Source organism: Colletotrichum paranaense (genome assembly GCF_030867605.1).
Source record: "Colletotrichum paranaense strain IMI 384185 chromosome Unknown Scaffold_2.1, whole genome shotgun sequence".
NCBI lineage: Eukaryota > Fungi > Ascomycota > Sordariomycetes > Glomerellales > Glomerellaceae > Colletotrichum > Colletotrichum paranaense.
Genome location: NW_026848960.1, coordinates 3,615,734 through 3,630,020, shown reverse-complemented (window position 1 = coordinate 3,630,020; position 14,287 = coordinate 3,615,734). Strand labels below are relative to the sequence as shown.

At 56.8% G+C, this 14,287-nt stretch overlaps 5 protein-coding genes across 5 annotated transcripts; 3 read left to right on the top strand and 2 right to left on the bottom strand.

Annotated features, from left to right (window-relative positions):
- Window positions 1–959: 959 nt before the first annotated feature.
- On the top strand, window positions 960–1,670 carry CPAR01_03122 (uncharacterized protein; the record flags this gene model as incomplete). Its single annotated transcript, XM_060487409.1, has 4 exons — window positions 960–1,183; window positions 1,247–1,283; window positions 1,334–1,401; window positions 1,460–1,670. The coding sequence occupies 4 exons, from the start codon at window positions 960–962 to the stop codon at window positions 1,668–1,670; spliced, it is 540 nt and encodes a 179-aa protein (XP_060354737.1).
- A 1,878-nt stretch (window positions 1,671–3,548) lies between these two features.
- Window positions 3,549–5,465, top strand: CPAR01_03121 (uncharacterized protein; the record flags this gene model as incomplete). Its single annotated transcript, XM_060487408.1, has 1 exon — window positions 3,549–5,465. The coding sequence occupies one exon, from the start codon at window positions 3,549–3,551 to the stop codon at window positions 5,463–5,465; it is 1,917 nt and encodes a 638-aa protein (XP_060354736.1).
- Window positions 5,466–5,561: 96 nt separating this feature from the next.
- On the bottom strand, window positions 5,562–8,789 carry CPAR01_03120 (major facilitator superfamily transporter; the record flags this gene model as incomplete). Its single annotated transcript, XM_060487407.1, has 4 exons — window positions 5,562–6,804; window positions 6,865–7,138; window positions 7,791–8,245; window positions 8,302–8,789. The coding sequence occupies 4 exons, from the start codon at window positions 8,787–8,789 to the stop codon at window positions 5,562–5,564; spliced, it is 2,460 nt and encodes an 819-aa protein (XP_060354735.1).
- Window positions 8,790–9,382: 593 nt separating this feature from the next.
- Window positions 9,383–10,578, top strand: CPAR01_03119 (uncharacterized protein; the record flags this gene model as incomplete). The annotated part of the gene is made up of 2 exons (XM_060487406.1): window positions 9,383–9,776; window positions 9,851–10,578. The coding sequence occupies 2 exons, from the start codon at window positions 9,383–9,385 to the stop codon at window positions 10,576–10,578; spliced, it is 1,122 nt and encodes a 373-aa protein (XP_060354734.1).
- An 83-nt stretch (window positions 10,579–10,661) lies between these two features.
- Window positions 10,662–14,075, bottom strand: CPAR01_03118 (glycosyl hydrolase family 35; the record flags this gene model as incomplete). Its single annotated transcript, XM_060487405.1, has 10 exons — window positions 10,662–12,440; window positions 12,486–12,649; window positions 12,700–12,814; window positions 12,865–13,242; window positions 13,290–13,442; window positions 13,490–13,631; window positions 13,686–13,729; window positions 13,782–13,801; window positions 13,858–13,886; window positions 13,939–14,075. 10 exons carry the CDS (start codon window positions 14,073–14,075, stop codon window positions 10,662–10,664), a joined length of 2,961 nt encoding a protein of 986 aa, XP_060354733.1.
- Window positions 14,076–14,287: the final 212 nt, after the last annotated feature.

The window sequence follows — 14,287 nt, the reverse complement described above, 5'->3', positions numbered from 1 at the left end:
ACCTGAACGGCGCAACGCGGTCTGTATGGTCGTTGGCAGACTGTCAAGCGACAAGCTATCCAACTACTGCCGCCTCGTCACCGGTCCGTCGTTGACGGGGCGTGCGTTGGTGATGTCGATCGCCAGCCTACTACGGACAGGTCCGGAGTATCTGCCGATATAGTTCTAGAAGAACGCCGACTACCGCTCTAGCGTTGTCTTGCCCGCAGCCACTTGTCCTCATCAACGGCTCGCGACCTCAATTAACATTTTGCCTAGTCTACACGTGGTTTCTCGTGCTTCCACTACCGTTGAGTCAGTCTTGCGTCTTCCGCTGCGGGTGTCGATCAAACGGGTACTTGAGCGCTCTTCATGCTGTGTTCTGTTCATTCACAAGTCGGATCCGAAAAGGCTCAACCCGCAGAACCTACCAGAGACCAGCGCAGAAATGGGATGAAGCGGGTCCCATGCAACCACAGCGTGCAATTGTCTGTGGAACAAGTCTTGTTGGCTGACTCGGCCATCCACACCACAATGGCCAAGCTTATCGGAAAAGCCGAGCGACCACAAGATGTATCCTGCTCGTCCGTTTGAGGAAGGCAGATGCAGTATACTGCCAACAAAGTAAGTTGGCAAACGGGGTGACGCGGTGGCTTCTTGAGACGGACAGCTTCGGATGAGAAGACGGCACACAGCGGGATTCCGGGAGCGATTCGGCGGCATTGTGTGGGATCGACCTCAAGCCGATCTCCGTCCAACCTGGAGGATCATCACACTCCGACTTGGGGGTGGTGAGAAGCGGCCTCGGGTCTGCAGAGACGGCTTCATCTTCTGCGACCTGCCTTGGTCGGATGATGGCGAGTGGGCGGCGAAACAAGTTGTCCATTCCAAATCGACGACTCGGCCAGGGCTCATGCAGTCCAGCGTTGGATCTTGATCGCGTCCCACACGATTGGAGTGTTTCACACTTATTTTCAAACATGTCCAAGACGGCCCATCCTGGTGTCGGGGAAACCACTCCTCAGACCAATCCCCCAGCGCAGATCCATCATCCGCGCCGAGGTTCTGCCTTAATACGCTTCCGTTGGCCCAGGGCCGTCTCATTCAAGGGCGGGGTACGCAAGTATGTACGCAAGTACGCAGTATGCTCGATGGTTGAGGCATCCCATATTGTTGCGCGCGTTTGGGAGATCCGCTGTGTCAGGCAGGTCAATGATGGCGCCTCTTGGATCAGACGACATGCTGATCAGGTAACCTTGTCGCACAGACGAGCGGGCTGCTTCTGGACGGCAGCGCAGCCCGCTGTACGGGTTCTGTCAAAGTTGTCAAACTCAAAGCTCACAGACACGAGCAGGGCGCCACAAGCGGCGAATCCTCTTATCGCGGCGGCCAATTCATTCCCACATGGGACGGATACAGAAGGTGAAGAAGGAATTTTTGTTTCAAAAGTCTGTGCTCTCTCACTCACTCCCGTTCACAGTACAGGGCAACAGACCGATGTCACCGTACGTACCGGATGCATGCGAAAAGAGAAGAGAAAACGAGGGGCAGCAAGCGGCGTCGACCCTCGGAAGCGTTTGGATGGGTGTTATCAGAGGACCATTAAGACCCAGTCCTGTTGCAACAACCTCCCCCGCCTGCCGCAGAAAGCGTCTCCACTCACTGAACGCCGTGACCCGGCTTCGGCGTAGAGGTCTCTTTCTCTCTAACACTCTGGTGCGTGGTCAGGGTCCGCAAGGTCTGTCGCATTGGGGTTGCCGTCGTAGACTCGCGGCTCCCCGGCTTTAGATCACCAGAAAACGCTGATCTACGGTTCTCGGTACGTTCTACTATCGCAGGATGGGCAAGAGGGCCAAAGTCCAGGACTCCAGACGTTTCCTATAGAGCCCCTCTGGGCGTCTGGGGATGGCAAGCGCGCTTGTCTCGCATGACGAGACACACGTTCAGCATGTGGTGTCCTTGATTTCTTGGTTCTCACGGGGCGAGGGAGGGTCGTCACGAGCCCACCTTGCTCCGCCCTGGAAGTCATGTTGGCGGTGGTGCGGTTCCTGCAGCATCATGACTCTCTCAGACTGGACTGTGTGGGAGGGCCCGGATTTGTGTGAGCGCCGAAGTGAGAACATGCGTCGGCCCATTCCGCAATGCTTAAAGTAAGGCGGTGTGGGCCAGTTATTCCTGTACAGCCAATCATACGGGCCGTCGGACAGAAGGCCGCGCGTGCAACAGGACTTGACCCCTTACGCAACTATGCCTTTCATCCAATAGGACCGCTGGCGCAACGGTAGCGCGTTCGACTCCAGCAGTGGCTCAATCGAAAGGTTATCCGTTCAAATCGGGTGTGGTTCAATGCCTCACGCATTCTTTTTGTAATTTTTGTCATTTTTAGTGATGTTTGTTCCTTTTAAATTGCATTGCAGTGAGTTGTAGATGAATCTCACGGTGTTTGAGAGATATGGGGTGTGATAAAGAGAGATGAGGAAGGTGCAGGTGAAAGTGTAATCTTGTTCCTTCTTTTCCACGCAGACCCCCACCTTTGCTGTGAATGAGAAAGAGACTACTTTTCTGCCTATATCATTCATGAGCATGTGATGAGATCTATTTAGATTGATGTTTACTTGAAGAGGTTTGTCAAGGACTAAGCTGCCGTGGACATGATGCCCAGACCCAACTCGCTTTTTTCTCGTCTTCTTCCTGCATAGATATCAGCTCTGCTCAATAGACTTCGGAATCGTGTCACCAACACGAAGCGGGCAGAGTGCCTGACCTCAAGCAAGAACTCTTGCTAGACGTAAATGAACAGTTTGATACTACTGTATGAGCCTAGATGGCATGTTCCATTAGAGGATATCTATTGACAGCCATATGTCCTTCACACGCCATAACCTTCCCTAAAACAGGACGTCGCAGCATCTGCATTAAGATTGGCGAGCCTCAACAATGGTCAAGAACAAAGACAGGTACCGTATAGGAGTAATCTACTCTCAAGATGGAAGCCCCTGGCATCTTCAAGGTCTTCTCATGCACCTTCTCTCAGATTCGGTGAAGAATGCTTACCTGCTTTCCCGCCCTTCGTGGTCGACTTGGTCTAGATGAGAGAGGCTTAGGTGAGGGAGGGCGAGATTCCAAAGCCGATGGCACAGTTTCCAGCTTTCAATTTCTAGGGGAAATATGTGTGATAAATTGTTTGCCATGGAAAATGAAGTCGACTTTCTTGGAAGGAAGGAAGCTGAGAGTCGCTCCTTCCTTTTTGTGAGCCACCATAGACCTGCCCTCCTACTTTTGCACTTTTCACCTTTCACCTTTTTTCCAAATTTTCACCTCCCAGGAAGACATTTACACAAAGCAACAACTTCTTCCTCTCAATCCAATCGTCAATCCCACTCTTCTGCCCTGATTTGATCACATCGACGCCCCCAATGCAATTGCCTCCGTCTCATTGGCGACTGTAACTGCAGATACCATTTGGAAGGCTGCTACTTCTACGCCAGGTAAGTCGCTCCTTCTCTACATACCTATGGCAGCTTTCTATTTCTGAGAGGATCGCTAAGTCTTTTTTTCAGATCGCAACGATGTCCTCCGATAGCGAGCACCCCGACGATGCTGGCAATGGTGACGAGACGAAGTCGAGCGTCTCTTGTGGCGCATGCCAGAAACCGGGCCACAAGTTGGCAGATTGCTATTACTTGAGCAAAAGAGTCCTCATATATGGTACTGTCAAGGGTTGTCCAATGTGCAACACTGTCAAACATTGCTACGATGACTGCAAGCTACTGCCTGCGGGTGGTGACGAGCTGCTACAACACCATATGGAATGGCTCGTTCGGCGGCGGCGCAATATGCCTCTAATATACACGGCCATAGACATCTGGATACTTGTTTTGGGGTTTCCAGATGATGGATACGGATATCCGTGGCCCCTTATATTCACCAGAAGTCTGAACAAGAAACAACATTTGTTGCCAGGCTCACGCGATTCTCGTGAAATCGCCGAAATTGGTAGATATTATGACAAGGCAACGGAATCCCTTGCCGAAATTAGGCGCCGCACCGATTTTACTGTTCCTAAATGGCCTGATGATGGACATGACGCAACAAACCTGGTGGGCCGGGCATATGCACCTGCGCCCGACATACTTGAGAACGATCAGAAGCACAATGCCGAGTACACATTGGCATTCGAAACGATTATGAGGCAGAGGGACGAAGGAAATTACAACTATGGTCAGACGATAAGGAGGCTGAGAGTGCTCAGGGCCAGAGCTACATATCCAGCGGCCTTTGCGAAGGAAAGTAGCGCATGGGCTAGAGTATTCGGCAACTTCCTTCTCCACGACAAACCTGGCGGTGTGGATGATGTTACTTTTCTCAGGGAACTCAGAGATCAGGCAGCGAGTCGGACAGCAGGTCATTCCCAGTCTCCGCCGCCGCAAGAACAGGCACTCAAGGATGCACCACAGAAGAGAGAGTCACCGCCCAGTACGCCTAAGGCACCGAAGCGACAGCCAAAACCCAAGCGAGATTCACCATCAGACAGCGGTATACGTCTGCTTACTTCTACGGAGTCTCGCGCTGAGGAGGTGGTGATGATTCCTGCACTGCCGCATACTGAGGGATCACAGACGAAGCGAGCGTCACCAAAGCACAAGCGTCCGGCAGCCGCCCCAGAGCCTCGCACCAATGAAAGATTTCCGACATCTTCATCAACACCTCTCAGAGTTCGCCAGCGAATTTGGACGACGCTGTGTCCAGACAGGCAGTGCGTCGGTGGATACCCCTTTGAGGTTCCCATACCTCCGATTGCTCAACTCAAGGCTCATGTGATTGACGATCTGGAGGAGGACAACAACTCGAATGATGATCCGGGCAAGCGACTTCCTCTGGCAAACTACATCCACCCACATGTCACCATCAGCCTCACCCAGCGAGAGCGACCCGACGGCGAGCCTGTTCATACGCTGGTACTTGGCCTGACTAAGGCGACGTCCATGCTGCGCTTCTCCCGGCTTGGACTGCTCCAGGCCTACGACATGGCCGTCTGCTGGGCGTCCAAGGTCGATAAAGACGGCGTCAGCTTCTCTCTTCGAAGCGCTTTTGACGGCTGCAACGCGGTGACGGAGGGCTTTGCAGGGGACAAAATGCGCATCGAGGAAATGGCTGAGCTGGAGAAGCAGATTGAGAGACTGGCGCCCCGGCGTTCGCAATTTGACATGGTGGTGGAGCGCATCAAGGACTGGATGGAGAGGAGCGGACATAAGACTCAGTATACGTCCCGAGAGGCTTGGAGCGATACTCTTCGCAAGTGGTGGGAAGATGAACATGATGATGTGGGCGGGCTGAATCGAGAGGAACTGAAGAATGCTTGTCTACAGGCCATAGAGGCCAAGATGAAGGAATGGAAGAAGGAGAAGAAGCGAGCCATCGAGGAGCCCGATTCTGACCTGGAGATTATTGAGTCCCCTCCCAAGAAGAAGGCTCGGTCGCGTTGATGTATACGCACAATATCATGGTGCGTAGTTACAGATCAATACCAAGTACCGTTCACCAGATCCCTTGTCCAATAAGTCATATCAGTGTACACTCTCCTAGACCCCTTGCTTGGCCTCCTGAATCGGCTCCCCGATGTCTTCCACCGCATCCTTCTGCTTCCTCCGATCCCTCCTGACCAAGAACCAGATCGCACCAGTAATGAAGAACTGCACCATCATCGTCGCCACAACACTCCTAAACCCACGCCGAAAGTGCGGCGCCTCAACAGCAGGAAACTGCAGCAGCTGCGCCCAGGCAACAATGGCCTGCCCAATGGCATTCATCGACGCCGTCACAATGGCGCGCTCCTCGGCATCCCCGGCCATGGTAATTGTAGCCCACGCCATCGTCAGCGAGGGGATCGCGCCCTCGAACCCGTTGAGCATGAACGCCGCCAGACGACCGCGCTCGCCGACGTCCCACGCAACGAGTAGGATGACGCCAACCAGCGATGGAACGGTGGCAGCGGCAGATAACCCAGCGAACCAGCCCGTGCGATCGGCCACGGCGCCCGCGGCAAAGGCCGAGACGACGGAGATGGCGGTCGCGACGGTGGGCAGGGTGTTGATCCGCGTCACGGAGTATGTCGCGGGGAAGGCCTTGAGGTAGAGGGAAAACGGGGACCCGCTGGGCTGCAGGTTCTCGTTCATGATGGTCCACTGCGCGACGAAGAGGTACCAATGCCAGCGGCGGAACACGCGCGCGAAAATGTCCCGCGAGACCTTGAGCCGCGGCGGCGCCGTCAGGCCCCGGAGGCGATCGCACGCGAGGGCGTAGAGGCGCGGCGGGAGCAGTCTCGGCCTCGACCGCGCGGGGACGTCCGGGAAGACGAAGAAGCCGACGAGGGCGATGGGGACGGTGATGACGGCGTCGACGACGAAGAGCCAGCGCCAGCCGGCAAGGCCGCGGGCGCCGTGGAGGTTGGTGTAGGCGGCGGCCTGGAGGTAGCCGGCGAACATTGTGCCGAGGGGCGCGGCGACGTAGAAGAGGGCGACGCGGCGGCCGATCTCGGCTGGCTTGTACCAGGACCCGATGACGTAGATGATGCCTGTGAAGGAGGAGGACTCGAAGAGGCCGGTGAAGAAGCGCATGGCGTAGACTGTCTGCACGTTGCGCGCCCAGGCGAGACCGAGGGTGGAGAGGCCCCAGCCGATCTCGAGGACGGGGAGGACGATGTTGATGGGGTGGCGGGTCAGGTAGTAGCAGGCGGGGATCATGGAGGTGCAGTACGAGGACCAGAAGACGATGGTCGTGTAGTTGAGTTCGTTTCCTTGGAGGTTGAGGTCCTCCTTCATGCCGCTGTGAACTTGTTAGTCTGGGGTATTGAGAGGGGGGCGCGATGCGGAGTGAAGAGCTTACCTGACGTAGGCATTGGTCAGGGAGGACTGGTCGAGGTACTTTGTGAAGAAGCAGAGACAGCCAAAGACGAGGATCAACAGGTCCAGACGGAGGACGAGTCTTTTTTCTTCGCTGGGCGTGTCTTTGGAGTACCAACGGATCGCTGTCATGAAGCGAATCCACGGGCTGTCGCGGGATGTATCCTGGCTTTCATCGTGAGTGTCGGCTGGGTCCGTGGCGGCCACGGGAGGTGACTTTTCCTCGAGTGAAGCCATCGCCATTGTTTGAGCATAGACTAGGGAGGGCAGTTCATCAGATCCGAGCCCATCACAAAAAAAAAAAAAACGCTTCTTATGGCCGACGGCCTGAGCCTGCTGCGAGGTCGCAGAGTCGTCGGCACTCGCAGTATGGCCGGTCGCAACAATCCCGGCAATAAACGACTTGTCTGCCCGTTTCGGCCAACATCCGCGCCGTTGGTTGGGTTGCGACAATGGCGCAATGGTAGCCCACTATGGCACATGGTCCAATCCCAGGTGTCCTCCTCCTCTGCAATGCTACCGTCTCTGCAGCTTTCCTAATGGCCATGCTCTGGATCGTATGGTGGAGTTATGATAAGATCCTTTACAAAGAACCCTGATAATCGAAGTGACCAGGCTAAGCTTTTGTGGCGTCTGGACCGATGGCCAAAGTGGAGACACCGGTGCTGTGAGCGCCGTTATTCGGAGCCGGATCCCGAGACCTAGAGCCGATTGATCAACTTCACTTGGACAGACATGCAGCAATAGACTCCGCTTGATGAACCGCAAACCCAAAAACTTTTGTATATCATCCGTTGCCCCCGGGGCATATCCCTAGACATCCATCAATTAAGCAGCACCTTTCCACACCCCCTTTCGCTCTAGCATCCTAAACCAAAAACCCCCTGCGCGCCTTCACCGCCGCCCTACCACGGGCCAGCAACGCCTTCTTGGCATTGACAGAATACTTCTGCGCCTTGGGCGCCAGCCTCTCGTCCTCCTTCTTGACGGTCCGGAACACGGTCGTGCCGACGACCTCGTCCCTGGGCGCGCGGGCCTCGCGCAGGAGTTGGGCCTCCGCCGTCTCGAGCTTCCGTGCCTTGCGGGGCTTGCGATCCCCCGCCCCGTCCTCAGTCTCGCCGTCGTCCTCCGAGTCGGACTCGAGGAACTCGGCCGGGAGCTCCGAAGGGAGATCCAGCCTCTTCCGGCGTCCTGTGGTGGTGGCTTCCCGCGCCGCAGTCTCCGTCTTTTCCTCGCTCTCCTCCTCCTCCTCGTTACTCGACTTCTTCGCCGGTGTCACGTCCTCCTGAGCCTTGCGCGCCGCGGCCTGTTCTTGGAGCCTGGCGTTGCGCTCTTGGCGCTTGCGCTTCTGGTTGGCTTGTTGTCTGCACTTTGGGTTAGAATCACTGAAAGGCAAATCACGCAAGATGGCAAAACGCACTCTGCAATGGCCTTGTTGGCAGCCTGCGCAGACTTCTTGGCCTGCACGGCAGCCTTGGACGTAGAAACTGCCTCAGGCGCCGCATCCGAGTCGGAATCGTCGTCGTCGCCTCCCTCCGCAACGAGCGCCGTCTTGGACTCCGCCGCAAGCTGTTCCGCAGCCTCGTGCGCCTCGTCGCCAATCGACTCGGGCGAGGCATCAGAATCCCCAATCTCATCAGCGTCCGTCCTGGGAGCCGGCTGCTCGGCGCCTGTGATGATCTGCTTCTCCTTGACGTCCTGCACGCCCGCAGCCGTGCCGGCTTCCGATTTTAGCTCCACGACAAAGGAGGCCCTCTTTTTTGATGATGACGATCGGCTGGTCTCATCCTTCTTGCTGGCGGCCGTCTTGCCCTCCTTTGCCCGCACCGGGAGCTTCTGCTTCTTGGTGGTCGCAGCTGCGGCGGACGCCTCGGCAGCTGTGCGCTTCCCGTTTCGTGTGGTGACCATTGTGAATCTGAACCCTTGAATCTGTCGAGGGTGGGTTGCTCGTGGTGAGCGGCCGGCCGTGAATCCGCTGTTGAATATAACACTTGATGAGTCGCTTGTTACACAGACGATTTCGTTCGCAGCCAATGTGGTTCAAGATATCCTCCTTCAAGAATGCAAATAGTTGTAGGTGAGTCGGGATGAGAACTTTTGTCAGTGAGGTGGTGAGTGAAGACAGAAATGTCGATGAAATGTCGTCGCGAAAAGGTGTAGTCGCAACTTTTTTTTTTTCGAGGTGGAGACTGCCGTCAAGCAGATGAGATTCGATTGGCTGGTCGCCTTAGACCCACTTCACTGGCGCGGACCTCACTCGAGCTTCCCCGGAGCTTCACTCCCACCCTTCTCACTCATCATCGCCAGCTTTAATTCACGACGTCGCAAAGTGTCTTCAAAAAGAGACTGAAGGCGACTGTTCAGCTCGTAAAATACATTAAAGTTGTACTGATAGACTTCAAAACGTGCATTGGGTCGCACCTCGACAACCGATAAATCACCGGCGATCGCGCCACATCTCATCTCATCTCATACTCACCACCCCAACACCATCGCCAACCATGTTCCGCCTCGCGACTGTTCCTACCCGCACCAGCGGCGTCAGAAGGCATCTCCTAGCCTGCGTCTCCACGCCGCCGTCATTACCATGGGCCCCTGCAGCACCGTCACCACCACCACCGACAACGATGCCGACAACGACAACGAGGACGCTAAAGACAAAGAGCAAACTCCGGCCCCTTCCGGGCCTCAAAAAGTCGAGCGCCAGAGAGGAGAAGCCAAAGCCTCGAGACGTCGTCTTCGAGCCCCGGTCTCTCACCGAGTTCAAGATTCTGCTCCGCGAGCTCGCCTACATGAGCGTCACGGCGGAACGGGCCCACGACGTCTACATGAAGTACATGAAAGCCCTCGTCCGGCCTGATAAACCACGAGACTGGCAAATGGCGTTCGTCAAAGGTTAGCACACCCCCCCCCCCTTCCCCCTTTCCTTGCTGACCACTTCACGCACCAATGCTAACGAAACCCCGCAGAAAACAACATCACGGCGGGCGAACTCCATGAGACCGCCGGCCTCCTCTACTTCACAAACACCAGCTCCGAGTCCGAACTCATCCTACAGTTCAACATGATGGAGACGGCCGCCGGCCTCGGCTACGACCCGGCCGCCCTGACCCTCGGCCGCCACCTCTACAGGGCCGAGGGCAAGAAAAACTACTACGACTGGGACAACCCGCGCTGGCACCACACCCGCACGCGGTGCCTGGCCCTCATCGCAGAGGGCCGCGACGCGAACGCCATGGTCGTCGCCGGCCTCCGCCACCTCCACCGCGAGACGGAGCGCGACGACTACCTCGCCCTCGAGGCCTTCACGCAGGCCCTCGCGCTCGGCAAGGACGCCGCCTACTTTGACTGGATGTGCTCCGCGCTCGAGGGCCAGGGCGACGCGTACCTGCGGCTCGGCGAGAAGGACAAAGCCAAGGACACCTTTTTCCACCTGGGAAAGCTGGGCTACGCGCGGGGGTGGTCGCGCCTGGCTGACTTGTACCCGGACGACAAGGGGGCAGGGGGATGGCTGTTCAAGGCGGCCGGGGCGGGCATCCCCGGTTCGTACCAGAAACTGGTGGACCATTGCGAGAAATGGCGCAAGTTTTGCGCCTCGGACGAGAAGTGGGCAGCCTACTGGGAGCGACACGCTTCGGAGTGGACGCGGATTCTAAAGGCTTCTATCGCCAGAAAGAAGTTGAATAAATCCGAATAGGTAGTTCACGGGATGACGTGTATCAAAATATGTACAACTAAGAATCTAGTCACGCCGGCCGACGTTGCCCGTGATGCATTAAACTAAGCATACTCCTGCCTGTCCTTCCACCCGGGCTGGAGGTAGCTCCAGTCACGGTTGAACTTGAAATCCGTCTGGTACTGCCCGTACCGCACCAGCTTCAGCCCGTCCAACTTGGCACCCGCGTCGGTCTGCGCCCACAGGCTGACGGCCAGGGTGTTGCGGCCGCGGTTGTTGAGCACGCCAGGTGGCACAGGGAACCGTGTCTGCGGACCAATGTGCGGGACGTACTTGCCATACTGGTACCCGTTGATCCAGAACATGACGCGTGCCGTCGTTCCCGCGGGCGCGGAGAACTCGATGCCCAGCGGCGCGTCCAGGTCCGAGTCGATGTTGAGCGTGAAATCCGTGACGTAGAAGCGGATGCCCGCGCCGGAGAGACCGACGAGCGGGGACTCGGGCTTCCAAGAGGAGCCGGTGGGCACAAAGCCGGGCAGGTGCCAGCCCAGGCGCTCCGGGTAGAGGCCACCCTCGTTCATGGGTCCGCGGACGGGATCGATGTTGGCCTCGCCGCCGGCCGCGCCCGCCAGCTTCCACAGTTTAAAGCCCGTATTGGTGCGTGTGCTGCCGGGTTGCAACTGGGCGCCGAGGATGCCGCGTGGGTTATTGATACCCTGGGCCGTCGAGGCCTGGTCGTGACCATGGTAGTCGACCACAACCGTGACCACGTTGTTTTTCTCAACCAACGCGGACCGAGGGAACGTGAGAGTCTTGTTGGTTGTCGTTGCCGAAGCGGACCCAACGTCGCCGCCGAGGAACTGTCCATTCACCCAAGCCGACCATCCGAACGCCAAACCGCCGGAGGCCGTGATATTGACCGAGGTGGCGTTGGCGCCGTCAAAGTAACCGCGGTAGATCTTGGCACCCGAGTAGAAGCCATAATCGGAGCTATAGAGCACCGGTAGAGTAACTGGAGCATACGGGCTAGGCGTCGTCGTCTTGTTGCAGACGGTCCATCGGGAATCGTCGTAGTCGGACGCCGCTTCGGGAAGGGCTTCGGCCGCGCGCCAGTTTGACAGCTCGGGGAGGGTCACAGCACGGTCCTCGGCGCCGGGAATCTGAGCAGTGAAGGAACCGTAAGCAGTTTTTGTGGCGGCCAGGCGCAGGCCATTCCAGTCAATGGTTTCGATGGGCTTGTCGCCGACGTAGGCCTCAATCGTTGTAGCCTTGTCGCTGTCACCAGAGACGTGGAGGACGCCGTGAGAGATGCTGGCGCTTCTGACGAGGTAAGGGCCCTGGATAAAGAGCTGCTCGTCAGGCTTCACAGTAGGATTTGACGTTGTCGGGGGCGCCCAGAAACGCCACGCCGACTTTTGCTCAAGCAGGTAGACGAGAGCGCCGTTGGAGAATTTGACCACCGTGGAACCGGCGACCTGCTTCCACGTAAAAGCTGAATGGTTACCGTTTGTCGTCTCCTGCAAGTCCGTATCGCCAAACACCTCAAATGTAAGGTCGCCTGCGTCCTTGAAGGCGAACTCTCCCGTCTGACCCTCTTGGAGGTAGAAGACGAGTACCTCAGTGTCGAAGAGGCCATAGGTGGCAATGTCCGCCGAGGCGTACAGCAGAGTGTGCTTGCCAAAGACGTAATCCGTGACAAGGATCTTGCTCTGGCGACCGTTGAGCACGACGTTCGGGACGGTAACGGGTCCGGCTGTCGTGTTGAGGGTGACATCGAACTGGATGGGGGTCATGGACTTGGTGCTGGCTTGCTGCACGACGGTAAAGCCAGCCTGGGTATCGGGATTACGGAGAACCCAGCTAAAGGCCGAAGGTGAAGAGAGCTATGGGCGTTAGCAGGGGTACTATCGAGAGTCCGCGCGACTTACACCGTAGCCAGTTCCGTTCCCAATCATCTCAACCTTGAGCAGATCCGACGAGACTCGGGTGAAGAGTCCGATGAGCTTTGTCTGGAAGAGCTTGGTCCACTGCTCACGAGTCTCGCGGAGAGGGGCGCTGTAGTCGTAACTCGTGTAGACCTGAGGTGCGGCGGCTGCTCTTGTCAGTGTCTGCAGTGCTGGTCCTGATTCGTGTAGGACTCACAGTGTCCCCAATTCGTTCCGCCGTAGCTCATGTAGATGCTCAGCAGGGTCACGCGCTGGCCGATGTTGTTCTTGTAGTAAACATCCGCAAAGGCTGGGTCGTGCTCCGAGGCACACTATTCTGCATGTCAGCACGCAGTCCTTCAATATTTCAGCGCACACGCACCTGATCATAGAAAGTCGCGCTTCCCCAATTGGAAAACCAACCGCCCTCAAACTCGGCAAGGTAGCTCGGCTGCGTGAAGGAGTAGTTGGAGAACCACTGAAAGTAGGTCCGGACGACGTTGAAGCCAACCGTCGGGTCGGTGCAGGAGAGGGCGCCTGGGTAGCTGTCGAGGCCGTAGACGTTGACGGCGCCGCCGACGTTGTTGTAGTCTGTGGACCACGACCGGGAACGCATACCCTTTTCGTTGTGCGTCAGCGGGACTACGATGCCGGCGTCGTGGAATGCCTTCTTCAGCTGTTCCATGTAGATGACCGAGGTGTGGTCGGGGGAGTAGACGCTCTCCTGGTACTCGTTCTCGACTTGGTTCAGGATAACGGGCTGGGCTTGTCAGCGGATTGCAGATGAACGGGGACGAAGGCACCTACGCCGCCATTGGTGATTTGGTTCGCGGCGATAATCTTGCCCACTTGCGTGATGAAGGGGAGCCACCCGGCCTGGTACCGCTCGTCAGAGGTTCTGATCTTGCCGAAGCGACCGTCAGAGCCCCAGAGAGCGAGGCCGCCGCCATTGGTTTCGGCCTGGACGTGTCAGCCTCTTGACATGGTCGATTATACTAGGTTCTCACATTGCAGTAGGGGCCGGCTCTGGCAATGACATAGAGCCCAGCCTCTTTGCAGTAGTCGAATAGTCGCTGAATGTTCTTGCCCGCCGTCTCAAAGTCGTAGACGCCCTCGGCAGCCGAGTGGTACGACCAGAAGAAGTAGATGCTGAGAGGCACGGTGAGCGTTCTGAGATGTTGCTGACGTGAGGCCGGTACTCACCTCACGGTGTTGAAGCCATTGGCCTTGAATTTCTGCAGAATATCCTTTTTGTCGAAGGTTTAGTATGTAAAGGGAGGCTCGACAGGCTGAACTCACGGGCCACAATTCGGGGACGGCTGTGTGGGAGAAAAGAGTTAGTTGCGAATCGAGACCTGAGGTTGGAGCTTCTTACGCGTTCTCTGGTAGTGGAATTCGGCAGAGCTGTCATCAGTCAACACCTAGCCCCAGACGCGATTAAAGGGACGACACGAACAGGATGTACGTCCGGGTATCGTTGATGACGAGACTGTACTTGTCCCACGACACCACGTCAGTGAGGCCGTTGTCAGTCGCCCAAGCCCCGGATGCAAACAGCCAGATCAAGGCCGTCAAAGCCCGGTGAAAACGCATGACAGCACAACCTTGGCGGGTTCCAGATTCGTAAATGTGCGGATCGAGCGAGAATGGCGTTGCATTCTAGATCTGCTCTGCTGCAAACCACGCGGGAACGAACCGACTGATAAACGATCGTGAGCCCACCACTATCAATCACAGGTTGCCGGCCATCAATCCCAGTCGCGGAAATGAGGACCGAATGCGACATCACGAAGAGCTGCATGGCT